Source organism: Abramis brama, assembly GCF_963993115.1.
Source record: "Abramis brama genome assembly, chromosome: 4".
Taxonomy (NCBI): Eukaryota; Metazoa; Chordata; class Actinopteri; order Cypriniformes; family Leuciscidae; genus Abramis; species Abramis brama.
Window position 1 is genome coordinate 38,029,894 of NC_139966.1, and position 23,902 is coordinate 38,053,795.

Here is a 23,902-nt window from a genome sequence, read left to right on the forward strand (position 1 = left end):
TTTTAAAAATGTTTGTGTTCACATATGACGAAACATATGATGTAAGATAAACAGCAGAATAGTATAAATTTGGGTCCTACCTAAAAATACATACTGCAAATATGTTAATTACTTGGAATGTGTGTACATACAAAACATAACCAAAAGCAAAAGCAAACAGTGTGTGTAGACAGACTCATTATCATAAAGGTGCTTAATAAGTTCCAGTTATTTAGAGTCCACTGTTTTCAGTTAGCAGTGTATGAACAGGCTTCTATGGGAGAAAAACGCATAATGTATTACGATGCTGTTGTTTTGGTAGACGGCTCTCTCTGGTTGTTTACATTATTTTTCATATGAAGCAGTTTTGAATGTTTTCAGTGTTTTAGAATAATGCAAGCATCCAGTCTTTCCATAACCACATATCACGTTAGTCATAACTGCACCATTATACGAAAATAAAACAAATCAAACATCTTTATGCCCTAAAGGGATGCTAAAACAATTTTGTATCAAGCATCCCCCATACAACACTGTTTCTGACCCTGCTGACCCCCCTGTGACCCTCACCCACCAGACCTCTGTGCTTACAAGGATTTGCGCATCTAAAATGTGATTATTTAGCAGCGCAGCAGGGCAGATGGGAATCATTTGTAACAGTTCCCCTGGGAAACTAAACCTTTTCACTTAGTGACCGTGTCATTCAGTAGAGTAGCTGAGGTTTATTATTTCATCATAATTAGTGCAGTTTGCTAAATATTACTATTAAACATTAAAGTGATGTAGGTTCAACTGATATTTTAAAGCTCTTTGTTTGTTAACCCATGTAACAGTAGGTTAACAGATAAAAGGCACAGGCAAATTCAATAAACAATAGCTCTGACCTAGTACTGACCATTCACCTTAATAGACAACTCTCTCTCTCTCTCTCTTTCTCTCTCTCTCTCTGTGTGTGTGTGTGTGCGTGCGTGCGCGAGAGCCAGACAGATAGACTGGTTTGACACACCCTGAATGAGCTCTATGTGACTCTTTCAGACCAGTAGATGTTTAAAAATTCAGCACTCGTTTGAAAAGGATTCTCTGAAACATTAATGCTGTAAGATATGATGGTTATTTATGGTTCGAGACTATCGGGTGACGTGTTGTGAATTGCTTGCAGCTTCTGTCCAGGTCAGATAAATAATTACTTGAGTAATAGACACTGTCATTTTCTTTTTTTATGATCACACTTACATTGTTTTAATACTGAATTGAGTCAGACGCTTGTACTAGTTATAGTGCATGATGGAATAGACTGTGTTTTATTATAAATGTGGTTTATTAATCAAACACATTTCAGTAATATATATATATGTTTATTATATGTTTGTTTAGTAAAAACATTGCTTTTAAATATGACTTTAATTTGATGTTTCATTGAATTTTAAGCATTACCATATATAAACACTAGTATTTATTAGGAATCAACTTTTTATTTAGTTTAGGTCAATTTTACGTGCTTTTGTTCTTTCGCTATTTTTTTATCTTTCTATTTAGCTTTAATTTATTTTTACTTCAGTTTTAGTTTTTGTACTTCTACTTAAACATATTGCCATGGTAAAATTTAAAACGTAAAAATATTTTTTTTTCAAAAAAATTCATTTCAAAAGTTACGTTTTTCGTCTAATATTTATATTTTATTTCAGCTTTATTTAAAACGTTATTTAATGGTTTTAGTTAACAATAACTGTACAGAACCAAAGCCTAAAATTTGAGCTTGCCTAAAAGTAGTTCGCCCAAAAAGCATGTTTCACTCGCCTGTTCCCAAACCTGTATGATTTATTAAATATTAAAGAAAACACAAGAAGGAGGGATGGGATGAGTTTTTGATTACAGGAATATTTTTTTTGAGTCTATATAATTTATGATATATAATATGCAAATGTAAGCATATTAATAAGATGTATCATCTGAATATTTTAAGTGTGAAATCGCAATACAATCGCAATGTTTCCTTTAAAATTACGTATTTAATTTTGGTAAATGGAAACAAAAACATTTTACCACTTGTAGTACCGCCCCTAAATGGCTGTGACGTAATGACGAACTTGAGCCCGCCCCCCTCGTTCTCTCTCTCTCTCTCTCTCTCTCTCTCTCCAGATAAATGTGCACCAGGGTTGAGGGACTGAGTGAGTGAATGTGTGTGTCGCGCAGATTACAAAGAGGAATCTACGGACCGAGAGCGCGCGGCTGCGCCCCGCACCCCGTGACACAATGTAGCAAATTAGACCGCCGTAATCGCACATGAGCGTCCAGTTTGACCGGACCGAAGTGAACTGAACTATGCCCAGCGCCGAGAGAACTTTACCTGAACTCGAGAGGAACTCTTTCTTACACTGCGACATGGTAGTTATGCTTGAGTCATTTTAATCCATCCATGCAGTATGTTATCTAACCCTCAGACTGTGCATATGTGTGGAAATCATTTAATCTGATGTGTTTCTGCTGTTTATGGTTCATGATTTAAGATGTTGTTTTTCCTTTTTATCAGTCTCGTGCTAACCCGAAATATCCACATTTTTACTATAGTAACACTGCAGTAACCAGTGGTGTTTTGCTGTAAACAAAGGTTTTGCTTCATGAACCGCGCGTATTGGTATTGGTCATCATGTTTTTTTTATTTGCATAGTTATTATTGCTATGGTTTTACAACAAGGTTACTGTAGTAAAACCACGTTTAGATGTTGTAAGAATCGTTTGTTAATAATTGCATCTGAAATGTCCAACTTATAGGCTAATGCTGCATATACAGCAATATAGTTTAACCCTTACAGTGGCAACAACATTGACATCAGAAAATTAATGTATTGCTAAAACATTAGGACTGTTGTCAAAACAGTGGTTTAATTCAAATGTTATTTTTATGGGCGATACAAACGATGATATTTACCTTTGAACTGACATCTCACAGCATGTTATTTTTAGATAAATGGCCCGTTGAACTTTCTATTCATAAAAAGAATCCTGAAAAAATGTGTCCGTGTCCACAAACATATTAAGCAGCACAGCTGTTTCCAGCATTGATAAAATAATAGTCAGCATAGTAATGGATGCCTTCACATGAATAAATTACATTTTAAAATACATTAAGACAGACATTTTTAATTGTAATAATATTTCACAATATTACATTTTACTGTATTTTTCATCAAGTAAATGCAGCCTTGGTGCGCACAAGTTTTTAAAACATCTTACTGACCCCAAACTTTTGAACAGTACATGTCTGTGAATTTCAGTTATTGGCATAATCTGTGCATGTTGCTCAAGCATTCCTCATAAAAAATAAAATAAAAATAAATCTAAAAGGAATGCTGATGGAATTTTTTTTTTTATCATAAATTTGAACCAGCCCTAAAAGGGTCAGACGGGATTCTGCTATTTTATTCGTTCACTTTATCCAACAGAGTTTCTATGACTAGGTCTGACATAAACATCAGAAAAATAAGCTCAGTCATAAAGTACTTCAGCAATATTTTAACTACTACTGTGTCTCTCCCCAAAGAATGTTTTCAAAAGTCATCATTGTATCAAATAATAGTGAAACTTAACCCCAGTTAGACCGGTTACACTGGTGTTTCCTCATAATGAAATGAGTAAATGGCGATACTTTACCATTCTAATTCATGGAAATCAAAATCCCAAGTATCTCTTGCACACACGCCTAAACCACATTGTTAATGCGCTTGAAAACTGGGGTGATGGTGGCGTGCTGGGGCATGTGCTTGGGTCTTGAGTTGGGCTGTTGTAAGCAGAACAAATGCTTCTGTGTTCGGTGTGCGAGTGCGCGCGTGTGTTGACCCTCCTGACCCCTGGCACTAAGACAATGTGCTTGCCACATTGTTTTTTTTTAATGCGACTAGTCCCTGCTTAGAAAAAGAACATGTTGGTTTGTCATTATAAACCTCATGAGTGTTTGTTTACTTCTAAGTGAAGAAAATGAGCGCATTAGCATCCCTGCGTCAGTCCATTTGTTGAAACATTTACGGAGAAGTGATTTAGTGAATGGAAGTTGCTGATAGGCTTAATTGATTGTTCTGAATGTCTACGCCAGTGCATTATTAACCCCGGCGTTAATGGAGAGAGAACGTAAAACACATTCGATTAGCCTTTCGTAATTGAATTGCTTTGCGCGCACTGTTTGATGTATCATAAGCGTGTTGCGTTAGCGAAGCTGCATCCTATTGGACGGAGTGATGAAGTATTGATTAAATGACAGATAAAATGGAACCATTCATTGAGTTCATATGACAATGCTCAAGTGAGGCTAAACAGTGTGTTTTGCTACTTTGGGACACCTATTAAAAAGCACAAACATAAACATGTTTGCTGATTTATCTACATAAGGACATACTAAACTTCTATTGCTTTTACATGCATTTTCATTGTTTGCAAAAATAAAACGATCTAGCTGGTTGACAGATGAAGTTTTGTGGAAATTAGAATAGCATATATATATATATATATATATATATATATATATATATATATATATATATATATATATATTAGGGCTGGGTAAAAAATATCGATTTCTCGATTTTAATCAATTCTCATTTTTACGAAACGATATCGATTCTTAAATCCCAAGAATCGATTAGTCATCCTGTTTTCAGTTGATGAATGAATGAATGGAACATTGTTGCGCGCATCCCATCCAATAAATCACAATAATCTTTGTGCTTTGTTATTATTGATATGAAACGAAGTCTCAGATTTCAAATTACGTCCATTTTCTTACGAAATTCAAAAACATAATTACCGTTTTGTCGCTGTGGCGTGAGATCGCTCTGGCGCAGCTCTAGAGCAGCTGCAGCGCAGAGCGCACATTCCTTCTCTTCCGCCTTAATAATATCAGTTAGGCCTACAGCGCGAAATAAACATGAATGAGCATCTGAAAGTGTGTTAAAAGATAGAGTACAACTTATCGAAGTCCGTATCATGTCACATGGAATCGCTCAATCAGTGTTTCAACCGTGGAAAGACGTTAGTAAACAAATGTCATGTAACGTCACATTTACCTCAGAAAAAAATATCCAGTGACCATAAACTCGTTAGTCAGCTAGAAAAATTAACTCTAGAGAGGAGCATTTTGTTAAATATATGCACCATATTACATATTCATTATAATTTTTTATGTTCTTCAATATTTAATGCATGTTTGAATAAATCTGGAAAGTTTTTTATGACAGCCACCATTTAAATTTTTATATAATTTCATACAACTTTATTATTATAAAAATAAATAAAAGTGTATTTTAAGTGTTTGTATACAAATCAGTTAATTTTTACCTTCAATATTATAGTAGGCTAATGAAGCCTATAGGCTACAACTGACTCCCATAGTTTACAATAATAGTTAAGAGATTTGTTTTCCTTGAGAAAATTTGCAATGTATTGTACCTGATATCCAAAATAATCAATACTGAATCGAATTGTAAGCTTGTGAATCGAAATCGAATCGAATTGTGAAATTTGTGTCAATACCCAGCCCTAATATATATATATATATATATATATATATATATATATATATATATATATATACCCCAACAATGGAAGTCTGTGTGGCAAAACACCAAAAGAAAATAGTTTTATTAGTGTATGTGTTATAAAACTGCTAGCACGTTTTTGCTATGTGTGCATATGGTCATATGAAGCCACCAGATACGTACATTATGTAAGGATAACAGAAAGAAATGCCATATAATAATCCAAAAAAAAGTATTTTTTGTAAATTAAAAAAATAAATGTACAAATTAAGACATTTTAAAATGAGAAATAAAAAGTTTTGGTGTTTGGACCAGTGAAAATGTTGGCAGGGCAAGCAGAAATTTGACAAGTTCCATTGTTACCGACATAGTTCAACAATGATTCAGCGTTTCTTGAAAGCCTAGTTTTAACAAACCTTCGCAAACAGCATCACAAACGTGTGGTTAAAACTACAAGCATAGTTTCTTGCTAGTATGAAATGTCGACTTTAGATAATTCGCCTGAGCACAAAAAGAAAAATTCAGTACATTATCTTTCAGTCCATTCAAATATATACATTTAATTCTATATATTTCAACAATCAATGTGTAGAAATGCACAAGGAAACCCTGGAGTATGATGTAAGATGGAACCTGTGATGAATCAAATATAAAATAATAGTAGTGACGACTAGCTAGTTAATTTCTCCAACAAGGCAAAGTACTAAGGTGGTTAAGCCGCAAGTCATGTCGTTGTATGGGAAAATATATATATTTTTATCTTTGAAGACATCTTTAAAGGGAGGTTTTCTCATATTTACCTAACTTCTCAGGACAATTTTTGCCCCCAAAATATAGCGACCATGCGCACACAAGCATTTGAGAATGCAGTTGTTCTTCTGAGGACGTTGTGGTGTTCTGGTGTGTCCAGAGAATTCCCCTTCAACACCCTCACCAGCATGTGGAGCATGTCTGGATATTAGACTGATGCAATGTCCCCCCCCAAAAAAAGAACGCTCCCATCACTTGTGCCGTCCACATGCCAAATCCTTGCAGTGTTGACACATTTAAGAGTATTAGCCTCACTCAGAGTTATTAGTGTCCCTTCGGTGACACTTTGTCCTATGTGGCCATAACTTACTGCTGTACTATTGTGTGCGTGTGTGTCTCAAATAATATTGTGGAACTGGCTGTGCCCCAGAATGCTCTGATTTGTGGATGAGGGGTGGATATCTTCCCCTGTATTGGAAGAGACTGCCATTGTGTTTACTGGAGGAAAACAAATTAAAGATATGTTCCGGGTTTGATGTAATTGAAGTCATATGCATGCAGCATCTGTGACGATGTTGATAACCACTGAAAGCAATTGTGACGCATCATTGAGTTTGTAAAAATAAACAAAAGTGGGCTTTAGTAATGCACTTGCACTGGAAGCATACAGGGCAAAACACCCCACTGGAATAAATGCAAAAATATAGTTGAGGTACTTATACACCATGTACTCATCCGTGTAGTGTATGAACTTAATATAGTTATGTTGTCATTCATCATCTGAGTCTGATGCCCCTCCCCCTCCGCTACATAATTAAAGCTGTGACAGTTGAGTGCATGAAGTGTCCAACATTCACACTTCATTTAAGTGCATCATCTGGGTATTTAAAGTGCACTTTTTCGAATTGGAATTTTCAGTGTGAACACGCTTGCACTATTTATAAAAAAAGGTTATAGAATAGTGCACAAGTTCTTGAATTGGAACCTTATGTCTTGTGTGAATTGATTTATGAGTGTAGATGTGCGTTTTTTTCAATTCTATTTTTATAATTTTTGTCCAAAAAAATGCACAAGAACAATGTTCTTCCCATCCCAACATGTACAAAAGCTTAACAGAAATAGAAAATGGAATAAAACATTAATCAATAAATAACAATAAAAAATGTATGTATGCATGTATGTATGTGTAATCAAAGTGCTTGCTAATATTGTATGTGCATGTGAAGATAAAGCCTTTAAACTCTCTTTGTGGCCATATAATATAATACTTGCAAGGATGTGATGTAACCACCAGTAAAGTATTTAATTTCACCTTTTTATGACAAGGGAAGGCATATGAATAATTCATTGTAGAAAAAAACCTTGAAAAATCTATTTAAATTCTTGAAAACTATATACAAGTTTTTCAGAGCCATACAAAACCAGCATACATACAAAATTCCTTTTCTAAGAACTTGGCACATGTGTTCTTTTTTTCCCCTTTATCGTGGACACACTTATTTGGCACTCATAAATGCATTTTTTTTGGTTTGTTTTTTTTGACAAAAAACAATTTTGCAGTTAAATCCTTTTTGAATGTCTTGCCTCATAAGCCTATTCAGCCGAGACTAGTTTTCCATGGGGTTGTTACAGAAATTCTTGTTTCACAGATGTACTTTTGCAATTTTAATCCCACCTGAATCTGCCAGGTCTGTGTTTTTCTCACACTACCTCAGTAAAAATTCCAGAGCAAATTACCTACTGTTTTTTTGGCAAACTCAATGGTCCTCTGAAAAATCTAATCCTGTCTGAATGCGAATGTCTGTGATTGCTGAAGTTGTATTTTGCCCCCTGGCCCTTGAGTTTCCAAGTCACATGACAAACAGACAGAGCAAGTTTCTGCATGCTAGACACACCCGAGTATTAATGTGTCTTCGTGCAGATATGCGTGTTATAAGTAACAACAGTGTGATAACGAATGGCTCGTGGCGTGTTTGCGTTTAACAAATTTAAGGCACAGTTATGTCTTGTGTCTCAGAAAGCTTTAGTCTTTTTGTATTTAGTTTAATCAGAGAGCCACATGCATCTTTTATTTTACTTTGTTTTTATTGTACAGTTAAAGGCAGCTAAAATGATCTACTTTATTTACATGAGCATAGTTTGGAGAAACCTTGTGGGTTTCAGTGCCTGATCTTGATATGCTTGAAATGAGATGAACTGACATATTAACCATTGTGATAGTTTAAATTTAATATAGTGCAAGTTCCTCATTCTTTGTTTTTATTAAATATTCTTTAAATTAAAATAAAATGTATATAAATGTAAAATATGTGCAAGAACTGGTGCATGTAGTCAGTGTTTTAAAGGGGTTAATTAAAAAAATAAAAAATAAATTATTTGATATTTTGATATAAAAGAGAAAAGCTTTCCTTAAGTAGATGAGTCATGCCCATTTAAACTGAGGGGGCATGGTTTTTGAGCCAAGTAGCTTTTCAGTTCAGCTTCTAATATACTTTTTGCACACTAAGCTGACCTTTTTATTGCAAAAACAGTGCTTTCTAAAGCAATATCATATATCTATACATGTCAAAATTTGGTCAGTCCAATCAATTCACACATTCGGCAGATCTTTTACTGTACACTGAAAATCTACCCACTCTCCCATTTAACAAATTGTCAACTGCTGTTTTGTGTACAATTAAAAATGCATGATGATCACAGAGTGGTTTACTTCTACTTGATGTTTAGATGGTTTCAGTTCTGAAACTTCAGGTCATGTGCCTATTTTTGGCTCACTTCGTGCCCCAAGCAAGGCCTAAAATAGCAAACAAAATAGAACTAATTTTGGGAGGAGTCCTAACTAACCTAAGAAAGGTTAAACAAAAATAAATAAACAACATAAACTTCCGTCAACTCCCTTGCTATACAAAAACAGGGAGAAAAACAGTATTAAAAGAAAAAGGCACTCACTCCTACAGCTTCCCTCACAACAGTAACTACTAAACAGGTTAACAAGAACACAATACCTTCTGCTTCATTTTTAGTTGAAGTGAGATCAAGATCACTTAACACAGGTCACTGCTAAAGTCAGTTAGCCACCGCTAACTCACAACTACTGTCTCTGAATGTCAGAAACAAACATATTTCACAACAGAGTTCAATCTGGAGCAGGGGAGAAGTGCATCTCACTGTTGCAAACACTGGACTGCCCCATTCTACTGTCTCAGGCACACTCACAAACGAGTTACAGGTGCTGATGATTAGGCCTGAGAGAGAGTAGAGAGAGAGAAAGCGAGACAGCAAGCAAACAAAAACACAGGGCACACAACCACGCTCTGCCTTTCAGAAGTAAAGTGAATCAAAGAAGTTCAGAAGAAAATAATCATATGAATGAATTAATGAATGAATGAATATGTCCTTGGGCGTGACAATTTTAATTGAAATTGAGCGGCTCATTTTGTTTTCATTGTTTTTTGCTTTTATTTAACCCTTAAACGCATACCTCAGGTCTTTAGTGACCCGGGACGCCATTCACTACCCCTCCTCCTCATTCATTTTTTAAAGTTAGACATCAACCTTCTAAGTATTCCTCAATCATTCCTTTTCTAACTCTCTCTCTCTCTCTCTCTCTCTCTCTCTCTCTCTCTCTCTCTCTCTCTCTCTCTCTCTCTCTCTCTCTCTCTCTCTCTCTCTCTCTCTCTCTCTCTCTCTATATATATATATATATATATATAATGTATATATGTATGGGTTGCTAAAGAGCCGAGGTGTGTAACAGTGCAAATATTTTTTTCTGCACAACAATAATTGAATCTTTGATGGCTGAATAAGTGAAATTCAAAAGAATAGGAAGAATCATCAGCAAAACTTGAAATGGCTCAGTGATTTACTGCAGAGCAAGTACTGAACGCAATCAAATATTAGTGTCACTGTCACTTGGAGGTGGATCTGGTGAAATATTGATTCGGAAGATGTTGAAAATGATAGTTTTGAGAATATGTTTGAGATTGCGAATATGAGCAGATGCTGAATGTACTGGGAAATGAGCTTTGATGAGGAGAGTGATGATGGTATAAAATATCTGCTCAAACTGAATCTTTCCAAGCTCCAAAAGGTAAAAAAATATAATTTATTTTATTCTTCTGTAATTGTTACTCTAATATCAGGAGAGTTTTATATTATCACGACAGGTAGAAATCAATCCGTGTCGGGTCGCTAAAGACCCGAATATGTAATAATGATTGGCAAAACATTCAAGCATAAATACAATTAAATACATTACTTAAATACATTAACCCATACCACCCACATTTACATGTCAACAGTACCTATTCAGTCCTCAGACACTCGACCCACCCCGTGGTAATATAGAGTAAGTAGATCATTTAATTTCTAAACCCCAGAAGATGCTATTGTTGTAGTGTGAATATAAATATCAATAAGTATGTATTGAAGAAAGTCAAACATTATGCAGATTTGGGCTCCTTGGGTTAAAGACTAGTGATTGTTTATAAAATGTCAATCTGCGAATCAGCTTCAGGCCCGTTCTGAATTCAGACTAGATGAAAATTATTGATTTTTACTGTAACTGTATGACATGTATTGCATTAGTAATGTTTGTTCCTGTTACACTATAGAGTGAAATTCTAGAAAGCTTAGTTTTTTTTGTGGCTTCCTCATTACAGCATAACTGTTTCCTGTGGCACATTCCAGAGTTGGAGAACAAAAGCCAAGAAACAGAGAAACCAAGAAAGGCAGTTGGCCACATAGACAGGGAACTTTTTCAATTTCACACTTTCCTAATACTCAATACGAGCACATATAAAACCAGGTTTTTGCTTGGTGCACGTTGCTTGGAAAAAGGATTTGAGTTGTTTTTGTTTGTGTGGTTTTGCTGTTGGTTTTATGACATTAACTCTAAAGCAGGGCTCTTTTGACTGGATTAGAGTTTAGCCAACACACACGCGCTAACAGCTGCACAGCTCTCTCTCTCGTCAGACGCCTGGTGTGTGCCTCGTTCCCAATGAAGTTAAAGATAAAATCAATCTTCTACTCAGGGGGGCTTAGAAAAGAAGTCAGAAAGAGAGCGAGTGAATACATCTTTTCAGGATTTTTGTTTGTGGGAATTATGTTATGCACTTTGTGCTTCCCTACTATATGAATACAATCCCTTTCCCTAGGTATGTTATGTCATAACATAATACATAATATGGTAAATGTGGTATCCTCCTAATTATAAACAAAACATCAATTTTTTCACAAATTTCTGGTCATTTTGATTGCAAATAAATAAACAATTGGAACATTCCTAGTGGGATCAATTAGAGCAGTTATTAAAATAACATCTGACTGAATGTCTACATGAAATGTCATAGGCTACATATTGTTTTATTATAATTGAATGTATTATTATTTATTAAAATAACTTGTATTTTGTTTTACTGTGGTGTTTTTATTATAATTAAAATAAATTGTTTTAAAGAAACATTAAAATATTACAAACAGTATTTTTTTTTTTTTTTTTTCAGTGTGTAGGATGCTGCAAAACCGGATTTATGTAGGAAAACATGAAAAGCATGTATACTAGTCACAGTCTGTGTGTGCAGTTAAAGCAGTCTTATCATTTATCTTGAGGGATTGCCAATAGAAATACCGGTTTCATTCCGACAGAGCCCAGGCCTTTGATTGTTTGATTTCACATTAGATTTGAGTTTAGAAAACACTGCCTCTCCTATGAGGGCGGAAAACTGATCTTAGATCAACACTCTCACTCTGTTTGTGCTGTGTGTGTTATACGTCAAGTGTGTATACAGCTGCATTGGGATGAAGTTTAAGCATTGTGTCAGAAACAGCCATCTCGGCATTTTTTTGTCTGCTGTCTTTTTTCATTTCCTCATTCTCTCCATCTGGCACTCAAACGCTTCTCAGTTGAATGCAAACAATAAATTCTGCTTTTCATGGTCGCTTGTTTGCGACATACAGAAACCATTAGAAGTTACCACTAAATACCATTAGAAGTTTTGATTTCAATTTCATGTCGATGGTTTCATTTCAACAGTATTATTTCTGTAGACCTCAGCATTATGTAAAGCATGTGAACAAGCGTCACACACACGCGCGCACACACACACACACACACACACACACACACACACACACAAGGGTTTTTATAAGTCTTCTGTGTACAGAATTGTTCTCTACTTGAAGGCTGAGAGCTCTTCTCATGATAGGCCTGCTGTGAGGTCACTTCCACGAGCCACATGGTAGCTAATCTTTTTATCTTAACCTCTCTCTCTCCCTCTCTCTCTCTCTCGATCGAGAAATAATCCGGGGTTGGATTATACAATCTCAGTCAGTATACACATTCCTTGTTTATTCTGTAGCGGCAGTGTAAACCTCAGTCAGGCTTTAGCTGAAGTACTTTTAAATTGTGAACTTACAGGTTCGCTTTGTAAGAGCAGATAGAGATTCTGTTAGTTTCAGTTATGTATGCATGTCATTTGACTAAGTGATACTGGGTATATCTCAAGAAGAACAGATCGCAAGTCAGACGCCAGGTGTGTGTATATGACAGGAAGGAGAGAGAGTAAGGAAGGTTATATGAGCAGACGGCTTGTTACACGTTTGAGCTGTTTGACCTAGTTCTCCAGAGACCTTTTCTGCCCTGGAGACACTGATACAGTCTGCTCAAAGTCAGAAGAGGATCAGAGGTGCTTCAATGACACACGCAAACATGATTGAGCCTTTTTAGAAGCATTAATCATTAAACGGCATTCAACGAGAAAAGCCATGTTCATTTCACTAGTGATAAAGCAATATATTAGACAGGCCAATTCAGCTGTTTGCTATTAACAGATTCATTATTGTGCTAACCTTGGAGTTAATGTATTGAGTATTTATATTTTGAGATTTCTTGTAGTTACCTAGGTGACATAAATTCTGAGAATTCAAGAATCATTTTCGACGCATTACAAAAATGTTTGAGGCCTTGAAGGTGCAGTATGTAATATTGACAACTAGTGGTTGAAATGGGTACTGTAGTCCAAATTCAAAATATTGAAGAAAGTTGTTTCCCCTGCCCCCTCCTCCTCAGACTCGACGCTGGTTGCCAGTTTGAGGACATGTAACAGGAACGAGTGCAATTGACAACGAAAGGCAAAAAGTAAAGTTGATGAGTTGATTTACCCGCGTTTTAATATGCCTCTGGTTCTAGAGCTTTTTAAATGGAAACCAAGGCTTTTAAGGTTGGGTAGAATCTACAATCTGTGATTCAGTTTGTTTGCTGGCTTCCATGGCTGCAATATGCTGTGTTTTCCTCCAACTGGCAACCCGGGGTGTCGAAACACTTTTGGGTAAATTGGCGGAATCACACATTCCAACAAGTTTTTTATGGTATTTTTATGCTTCAGAGCAGTAAAAAAAAAAAAAAATTACAGGCAGCACCTTTAAAAAATGATCAATGAACCTAAGATTTAGTGGGATTGTTACATTGCAACACAGCTTCAGTCAACTGTACCGAAACTCCGTACTTATGGCCTGACCCGTAGGAAATAGTGAAATGATACTAAGTGAACTGATGTCATTTGATTGAGTTTGCAAAATGCCTTTGTCGTCACCATCACCGCAGATTAAACCAAAGAGCTTTTAGCCAAAATGAGTTTTGAGTGTGAAAATGTCTGTTAAAATAAAAGCATTAAGCGTTGTCATATGCTTGATTCATTGGATGTATTTTATGGAAACATCTCTATTCCGATTCATGAACTGTGCCAGTAATGCTTCAGTTGATGGTGTATTTGCTCCTTGTGGTCTGCATTTACTTGTCTTATCTTCCCTCTCTTCCACTGCAGTCGAGTCATAAAAGCCCATCTCCCTGATCTCTGTCGGCCTGTTACCGCTTGATGGCTAGCTGCCATGGTAACCGACAAATTTGATGTCATTGTAAATATCTGACATTTTTATATAAGCATACACGGATAATTCACATATAAGAGCTGATAAGTATTCTGCTCCGAAAAGAGCTTTTCTAAAGCCATACTGATGGCTCATAACTTCATAAATTGCAGCCTCCATCTGTCTCTTGTTAGCGGGTTTGTACGTGTTGTGATGCTGAATGTAGCTGGCTGGGGAATGGCCTGATGAAAACTATCAATCCCGACAGTTTTGTAGAATAGATGATTGATTAAGGGAAATTTAAAAGGATAATTCACCCAAAAATAAAAAATCAACCTGCTGTTATCATTTATTATTTTTCATATTAGCTAAAAATATTCATCTCTACCTCAGCTTACAAATCTAATTCATGCTTTAAATAAGTGAAAACACTATTTTTGTACTGATTAGAGTTGCCAGGGAGATTTTTAGATCTACTGCAGAAGGGAATATTTTCAGAATTGAAAAGAATGAATAACCTTTTAAATTCTAAAGCTATTGAATCGCTTTAAAAGAAATAAGTGGTATTGAGTACTTTTATGGTGCCTTTTGAGTCACCTAAGACATTCTGCTATACTAAATATCTCCTTTTGTGTTGCAAGGAAGAAAACGTATTGTACGAGTCTGACGTGGATGAATAAGGGTCAGTCCATTTCAAGTGATCCATAAATTGTAAAGTTGGATTCTTTTTTAATTGTTCTATTTTTCTTTTTAAACAATTCACGTCTATTTATTGGTATTGCAAAACCACCAGTTTTTGATTTTACTTGGTTTAACCATGGCAACTGTCTACAAATAGACTATTGCTTCTACAGATGTTTATGGGAACCTCAATATCTCGGTTTAGGATGGTCCTAACTCCGTGGAACAAAAACTGAAGTCCAAATGTAGTGATCAAAATTGATTAAATTTCCATTTTTAAGGTGTGGTCACATTAGCAAAATTTTGTGAACCGGTCCATTGTCAATCGTGTGAAGCACAGCAAACCAAGCATCTTTCTTTTGGTCAACACAGCAAATTTGCGTGACCAACTTGAAGCCTATGTGGAAACTGTGTGGGGAAATCTTTCACCCCAACGAAAAATGTCTAATTGTGTGGATTCTTTTTGAAATGACTATTTCACTTGGGGAAATTCGCAGAACGACAGTAAATGTGAATGCAAATTTTGAGTCAATTTGAAGGGTTCACACACCTCAGTCTTTATTTTATTTATTTTTGTGGGGGGTACCAAAGTAAGAACTGTGTGCATGAAGAGATCTCAGGTCCACTGGACCACTTGAGATGAATTGACCTGTAAATTATGATTGAATTTTAATTTTTGGATGAACTACCCCTTTAGTTTGCCTGAATGCATTTTATGTCCCTCAGGACTATAGGGATGGCTTATTATTGCCAGCCTATTGCACAGGTTCATAAAGTGACCTCATGAAGAGCTTCATTCATTTCCTCATTCCAAGAGTTTTATTTTCTTGCTTAATCTGATTCTTTACACTCCATTTGGTCCACAGCTTATTTATATAATGCTGACCTAATCTTTGCTATTATGGTAAAAAAGGGGGAAAAAAGAAGAACCATTTTCTTCATCCAAGGTCGTTATTTTTGAGAAATCTTGAACCGTTATGTTGCTTATGTTCTTTTCCAGCTTTCGGTTCTGGGCAGTGATGGACTGTGACTGAGACTGAAAAGAAAAATTGGCTCCTTGGCTTATTTCCTGTTCTAATAAACTATGCATCCTTTTGGTTCCTGAGGCAGTTTCATGACCATGTTTTTCTGGATTTTTTTTGTCATTGCCATTTGGCTGGCTACAATATTTATTAAAGCTTTTTCTTCTAATTGACTACTTTAGACATATGGCATCTCCAATAGATAATCAACAATGTTATACCTTTTAATTAATCGAAATGTGCTGATATTTATCTTTTTTTTTTTTTTTTAATTTGCACTTTTAACTGTTTCATACGAGTGAAAACAAGGTGCAGGCATGTTAAAACTTAATGACACTAATAAAAAAGATAACTAAAACAATTTTATTTTTTTTAAATTCGTTCATTGAAATAAAGCTGAAATAAAATATAAATATTAGATGAAAAACTTACTAACTGAAATAAAATAAGTTGAAGTACTACAATTATTAAAACTGAAAGAGAAAATTGAAATATAAATAAATTCAGATGGCCATTTTTAAAAAATAAACTAAACCCAAAAAGCTAATTCAAAATATGAATAAATATATAAATATTAATAATACAAATTACTAATAGTAATAATAGTATATAAAAAAATAAATACTAAAACATTTTTTTTTCTATGAAATATATGAAACTGAATACAAGCACTTTTTATGAGCACATTCTCATCGTATCCTTTTTAAAGTTATTAATTTTATTCTCTCTCTCTTTTTCCTTTCAGGCGGAGAGAGGCGGTGACGTGAACACACTTAGCGTGCCGACGATCATACGCAGAGGTGGTTCTGAGACGTGTTTAGACCTGGATTCTGATCTGGTGGTACGGGACACCCCACGATCACGCTCTGGTCTGGACACCCTGCAGCAGAAAGTGCTAAAAGTGAAAGAGCAGCTGCGAATCGAGCAAAACTTACAGGATGAAAACGTGGCGGAGTATCTCAAACTCATTAACAGCGCCGACAAGCAGCAGAGCGGCCGCATCAAACATGTGTTTGAGAAAAAGAACCAGAAAACGGCACACAATATTGTTCAGCTGCAGAAGAAGCTAGAGCAGTATCAACGCAAGATGAAGGAGTGTGACATCTCGAATGGGACCAAGCACACGCCCACACACTCCAAAGAAAACGAGATGCCCAAAGACAACCTCAAGGAAAGCGTGGTCATGGGAAGTGGGCGCCACGTGCATTTGGACAAAGTCAGAACTGTTGGCCCAGGAGTTTCGCTGTCGCCGCCGTTCTTCTTCAGCAAGCCTCGAGAGATAGCAAACCTCATTCGCAACAAGTTTGGTAGCGCGGACAACATAGCACAGCTAAAGAGCTCCATGGAGACGGGGAGCGGGCTGCAGGCGGAAGGGGGAGCCCGAACTCTGAGCGGTAGTGCCACGCTAACCCCTAAACCCAAATACCCGAGCGATGACGAGTGCTCCACAGGGACATCGGTGTCGATTGAGAGTAATGGTCATGTGACTGGATCTGGTGCGACAGGGCAGCACAGCGCATCTGCGAGAGGAGGAGGCCAAGGGGAAAGCAGCAGCCGGCTGGTGGAAGCCTGGGAGGAGATAAGGGAGTTGAGGGAAGCTCAGAATATACTGGCAGACGACATTGACACTTTGAAGACCCAGTTTAAATGTGAATTTGAGAATATTACACAAACACTACAAGAGGAGCGGTTCAGGTTAATAGTCTTTCATACTCTATTTTCTAATGCAAACATGCAAACACAACTGTGATGTGTTAATATAGTATTAATAGGGATACACAATACATTTGTTAAATGTAATATTTCACAAATCTCAAAATGAATATTCATGTTGTTCCTCTGTAAGGTGTGAGCGATTGGAAGATCAACTGAATGACCTCACCGAGCTTCATCAGAATGAGACTGCAAATCTCAAACAGGAACTAGCAAGCATTGAGGAAAAAATGGCCTATCAGGCCTATGAACGAGCCAGAGATATACAGGTATATACAGACACACACATGCAATGACACATCTACTATCCTAATGTTATGTACAGCGCTCAAATGGAATATCAGTCTAGTGTTACGCCTTGTACAATCCAGCCACAACGTGATAAAGCAATGAAATGATCTTGTTAATTTGAGCTTTAGTTCAAACCAGCCACAACTACAACAACCCACAGTAAAATATTACTCCACATACAGTAACTGTACTGAAAAACACTGCAGGTCCAACGTTAACCCCTGATACTTCAGGTTTGATGTGAATGCTTAGTGTACGCAAGCAGAAAGTATACTTCATTCGATAGTGTGCGCAGCTGACACGTGAGCCCTAGAAAGTTTTATCTTTGTCCAGTGTATGTGCTATTTCTCTTCAAAAGTCATGACAGATAAAGATGTTTTTGTAATATTTATAACTAGTTACGGCTATCTCTATAAGTGTTGCCACATTGTGGACCAACCAATATGTGCAAAAAAATCAAATAAAAAAGGGCTGCACGCTGACAGTGCTGATGATAAAATTACACACACCCTCTCTAGGGTGACCCAGTCCAGAAATTGGGAGCTTTGTTCTGCTTCCCGCAAGACGTTAGCAGCATTTCAGTAATGTTTTACGGGACATGCAGGACTGTCCTGCAAAATCACATCTACATTCCTTCAACAGAGCAATAACATGGCGGTCACCCTAACCCTCACATATGTGTAAAAACCACAGTATACATTGGACTTTACTGTAAAGCACATCACTTTTAAGCGAGAGGCTATTTCTGTGAGAGGCCTCTCGTTGTACTAAACGAAATTTCAAACAGGTTTCTCAAACAGTCCCTTTATCTGCCATTGGCTATGCAGATAATCCCGTCCCAAACTCACGTCATTGATTGAGGCAATGTCAAGCTAGGCTGCGTTTTTCATACAACAATGTAACTTGCTGCCACCTACAGTACTACCGTAGTATGTGATGCATCGTTGGAGAAATGATCTAGCTAGTCTAGATAGAAACTAGTGGCTTAGTTGCATATCGGTCGTTCAAACCAACAATATAGAACGTCATGCAGGTGGTGGGGTAATAACTTCGCTTAATTAATATAATATACATACACTGCTTGGTAAATGCTTAAGAGTCAATGATTGGATCATTATTGCAGTGATTATTATTATGTAGGCTATTATGTTTCTAGCATGTTATATGTTTGCATCAGTTCTTCTAACCCTAATTGATGAAATACAAGATCTTGGATGCACCTCTTGATGGAAATAAATGTTGTGATGTTATTTTTGGTCAAGATCTTGTATTGGCAATGCAAGAGTCAAGTCTCTTCCAGGACATCCCAAAGACTCTCAATGCATTTAAGGTCTCGACTCAGAGGTGCTAATTCATGTGTGAAAATGATTCTTCATGCTCCCTCCCAACCATTCTTTCACAATTTGAGCCTGATGCATCTTGGCTTTGTCATCCTAGAATATGGCCATGATCTCTTCCTACATGAAAAGTGACGCACTCCATTAATTAGGGTTAGAAAAACTGTTGCCAAACAACATGCTAGAAACATATTAATCACTGCAATAAAGATCCAATCATAGATTCTTAAGCATTTCCCAATTTAAATCCAACACCAACTTTTTTTGGCTGGGCAGTGTATATATAGTGAGAGAGATAATGAAATGTATAGATTGTACAGCATGTTAGCATGAGAAACAAGAATCTGTTTCTAATCACAAATCAAGAGGTGTAGTTCAAACCATACGACTTTGTGTTTTTGTTGGCAAACTTTCATTGGAACTATGGTTTTGGGAAACACAGAATCATTACTATATTGATAATGATGGAACTTACAACAACCATAGCACACCAGGTCAGGATGCTGATGATCGCAAAGTGTGATTATTGATTTTGGTTTAATAAACTAGAAGTTAATCTTGAGCACTTACCTTTTAAACATAATTTGGCCATTTAGTTTATAGATTTTTCCTTCAACAAGAGATTCCAAAAGAAGCCAGAGCACCAAGCTTTTCAAAACAGACTTTAAGTGCAGCGACAGCAATTTCCATCCCCTGCTTAAAGTGCTCTATAATCACTCCGGTTTTCCAGCTGCTGTTTTATTAAATATCAGCAATCTTGGAACGCTGCTTAGCCAATCAGATTTGACAACTGGAATTGTTGCATCTCTTTCCCTCTCTGCAGGATGCTTTGGAAGTTTGTCAGACGCGAGTGAGTAAGCTGGAGTTACAGCAACAGCAGCAGCAGGTCTTGCAGTTGGAAGGTGCCGACGCCAAAGTGCTGCTGGGAAAATGCATTAACATCATGCTGGCCATCGTCACTGTGATCTTGGTGTGCGTCTCCACGGCTGCTAAGTTTTCCGCTCCGCTAATGAGAAGTCGTCTACATGTGTTCGGGACTTTCGTATGCGTTTGTCTACTGGTGTATGGCTGGAGCAACTGGGAGCACTTGCAGTGCGCAATAGAACGAATGCTACTGCCTAGATGAGGGACGTAAAACATGCGCGTTGTATGCCTGTTCAGTGGCGTTCGCGTCAGATAAAGTACTCCTCCAGGGATCTTCCCTTCAAAATGTGACTCATAAGACAATGCTTTAACATACACTTTTGGACCATTTTGTGTTTGTGTGTAAATGAACGAGATAGTATTCATGATGTACTGTAGCAGAAACGGGTCCATCTCTGTGACTGTATTGTTATACTTTCGAATAACATGTTTCCATTCGTCAGCTGTGTCTTAAAAGTCAAGGTTTACCACCTTTTTTACACATTTTATGTGCTTTCTTAGATGGCGATGGCATGTTTGTGCTCACAAAAACAAATCTGGGTCATATTTCATCCCTCAATCATAAGATATATATATATATATAAACATAAAGAAATTTAAGACCATTTAGGGACCAAATATTCTTTGATTTTTTTTTTTTTTTTTCACTGACTGTCATAATTATGTTTTTATGGGTGTTTTACTTCTGAGTACTTGTCATTATTCTTGTTACTGTGAAGAATGTGATTCTGGAAACAATTTACAGAACTTCTAATATAGGAAAATGTTTTTCATTTTAATAAGGAGAATGAGATTTTATTGCAGTAATGAGATTTTTGGAGAAATGTGATCAATTATAAATAATGTTAGAATGCAGAGGATTCACTGTCTTAAAGGGCTTGATTTTCTTTATGCAAAAATATGTTTATTTTGGAATTTTGGGTGAAATACAAACCAGACATGTTTTGGTAACACTTTATTTTACAGTGTCATTGTTAACTACATATGTTACATGTACTTACCATAGTAATAACAGTAAATTAGTCATAATTACATGCAACTAATCCCTCAACCAAAGCCTAATCCTACCATAACCCTATAGTAAGTACATGTAGTTGCTTAATATTATTCAGTACTTAATATATGATCACACTGTAACAATGACACCTTAAAATAAAGTGTAACCCATGTTTTTGACATGCTTTGTGAGTTTCATTCGTTTACTAAGATTACGTTTTCTAGCATTATTTGTACTAATGAAATGGCCTGAAGTTCTTTTCACCGACACTTTAAACAGTTAAAAAGTTTGAAAATCTGTTTTTTTAAATTATTATTATTCTTTAGTCTGATCAGCGGTGCTCTGTACTGACCACAAAAGATGGAAACAAACACTTTCTTTTTGTTTGCTAATAGAAATGCCTTAGGGGTTATAGAACAACAGAAGGAAACATATGTCTCTGTTAAGTTTATGTAACGCATTCTGAACTGTTCTTTGTGGAAGTTAGAATTACTATTTTTATATATTTTTAAGTAGCTTTGTTTAATGTAAGCTTTAATGATTCCTACAATGCAAACTGATTTAAGCATTACTACAACTGTTCTTTTTGAGTGTGCGTGTGCCTGCCTGTGGTTTTGACTGAAAATTATACAAGCCACAACATCTGAATTTACCCATGAACCTGAACTAAGATGTGGTGTAATATTAGAGTTTTAGAGGCCTTTTTTCCTTTAAGCATGGGAAAAGTGATTTTATTTGTTTTATACATGCTTCAGTGTCCATCCGGTAGGAAACTGGTCTGGTTTTAATTTAAAATTGGTCAAAACCTTAAAATAAATCGCCTCAGTTTCTCTATTTTATGATTCTTTCTTTATTCAACTCTCATTTGGTGGAACCATTTATTGTGAACTAAGAAACAATTTCTTGATTAAATGTAAGTTAGCTATGTTCGTTTCTTTTATACATCCCTAACATTACCTGTGCTGTTTAATATTAGTTACCTGAAAGATAATCCTTTGCGAGACTTCAAGGCTTGAATGCTTTCATTATTTTCAAAGGTCACCGATGACGCTTGTGCTTCACTTTCAGATGGTTGTCGCCCTCTTGTGGTTGATGAAGGAAACGGAGCACGATGCACTCCGGTATGAAACTATGGAAAAAAGCTTCAATTACCATATCGTCGGACTCCGTATCAGTAAAATAATAAACTAAGCGGAATGACAATCCACTCCATTATATTTAACAAGAGTCCCGGCTAAAAATACGACAACTATACTTTACGTTTTGTGTAGATAGACCGCTGAAAACGGTTAAAAAACTACTATAAGTTAAGTTACCTGTTAACGTTAGTAGAATAGCGTCGCTGCTTATAGTTAGCTAACGTTACTCCAAAACTGGTTAAACGTTTTCAGTCAAGATTTTTTCTTTTTATGTAGAATTAGCTATTCGCACTCCTTGTTTTCTTGACTTTTTAGGGTTGGTTGTCATTGCGTTTGTCATTTAACGGGCTTTTCTCCGTCTCCATGTTAGCTACTCTCTGAAACATCAACATGATTGAACGACTGTCGACATCATCATCATCGATGAAACCGACCGTTAGAGAAGATTGCGTCACCACCTAATTTATGCAGTTGAATCCATCTTATTTTCTAATATCATTAACTTGAAATTGTTTTTGTATTATTAAAGAACTAATATTTATTGCCCATAGGTAATTTTTTTTTTTTTTAATGAATGGGAAAACAGGCATTCTTTGATAATTGTATTTTTTTTTTCTTGTTATATTGTTTATAATTAATTGATTGAGGAATACGAAAAAGGTTGAGGTCTAACTTAAAAATAAAATTATTAGGAGGAGGGTATGAATGACGTCCCAGGTCACTAAAGACCAGAGGTATGCGTTTAAGGGTTTTAAATGGTAAGCAAACAATCAGTTCTCATAATCAATGTGTTGGATGCAGGAGAAATGGGCAGGAATAAAGATCTGAGTGACTTGTACAGAGTATCTCTGAAACGGCAAGGCTTGTTGTGTGTTGCTCTCGGTCAGCAGTGGTGAAAATTTGGAGACCTGGACTGAGGAGGGACAAACCTCAAGCCGGTGACAGGATGTTGGGCGCCCAAGGCTCATCGATGCATGGGGGTAACGAAGACTATCCCGTCTGGTCCGAGACAACATAAGGTCTACTGTGGCACAAGTCACACAAAATTTTAATGATGGTTATAGGAGAAATGTGTCACAACAAACAGTGGATCGCACTCTGATGCGTATGGGGCTGTGTGGCCACAGACCATTCAGAGTGCCTAAGATGACCCCTGTCCACTGTCCATTTGAGCCGTGGAAGAAGGTCGCCTGATCCGATGAGTCCAGTTTTTTTGTACATCATGTGGACGGCCGTGGACGTGTGAGCCATTTACCTGGGGAAGCGATGGCACCAGGATGCACTGGGACGATGGCAAGCCGGTGGAGGGAGTGTAATGCTCTGCTGGGAAACTCTGGGTCTGGTCATTCATGTCAACTTCAATTTGAAATGTGCTACCTCAATTCAATTCACATTTATTTGTATAGCTATCTACCTAAATATTGTTGCAGACCAGGTACAGACCAACAGTGTCCCCTTTCAGGAGTATAATGCACCCTGCCACAGAACACACATTGTTCAATGGTTTGATGAACGTGATGAAGAGTTCAAGGTGTAGCCCCCTGGCCTCCAAATCCAATCCAATTGAGCATCTGTGGGATGTGCTAGAGCTAGACCAACAAGATTGATCCCACAGCGGTTCCACCTCACAACCTGCAGGACTTGAAGGATCTGCTGCTAAAGTCTTGGTGCC

At 36.6% G+C, this 23,902-nt stretch overlaps 1 protein-coding gene across 1 annotated transcript; it reads left to right on the forward strand.

Annotated features, from left to right (window-relative positions):
- The first annotated feature begins 1,035 nt into the window (after positions 1 to 1,035).
- tmcc3 (transmembrane and coiled-coil domain family 3) lies at positions 1,036 to 21,925 on the forward strand. The gene is made up of 5 exons (XM_084111419.1): positions 1,036 to 1,149; positions 2,119 to 2,364; positions 16,575 to 17,524; positions 17,676 to 17,811; positions 19,994 to 21,925. The coding sequence occupies exons 2-5, from the start codon at positions 2,302 to 2,304 to the stop codon at positions 20,294 to 20,296; spliced, it is 1,452 nt and encodes a 483-aa protein (XP_083967545.1). The 5' UTR covers positions 1,036 to 1,149; positions 2,119 to 2,301; the 3' UTR covers positions 20,297 to 21,925.
- The last annotated feature ends 1,977 nt before the right edge of the window (positions 21,926 to 23,902 follow it).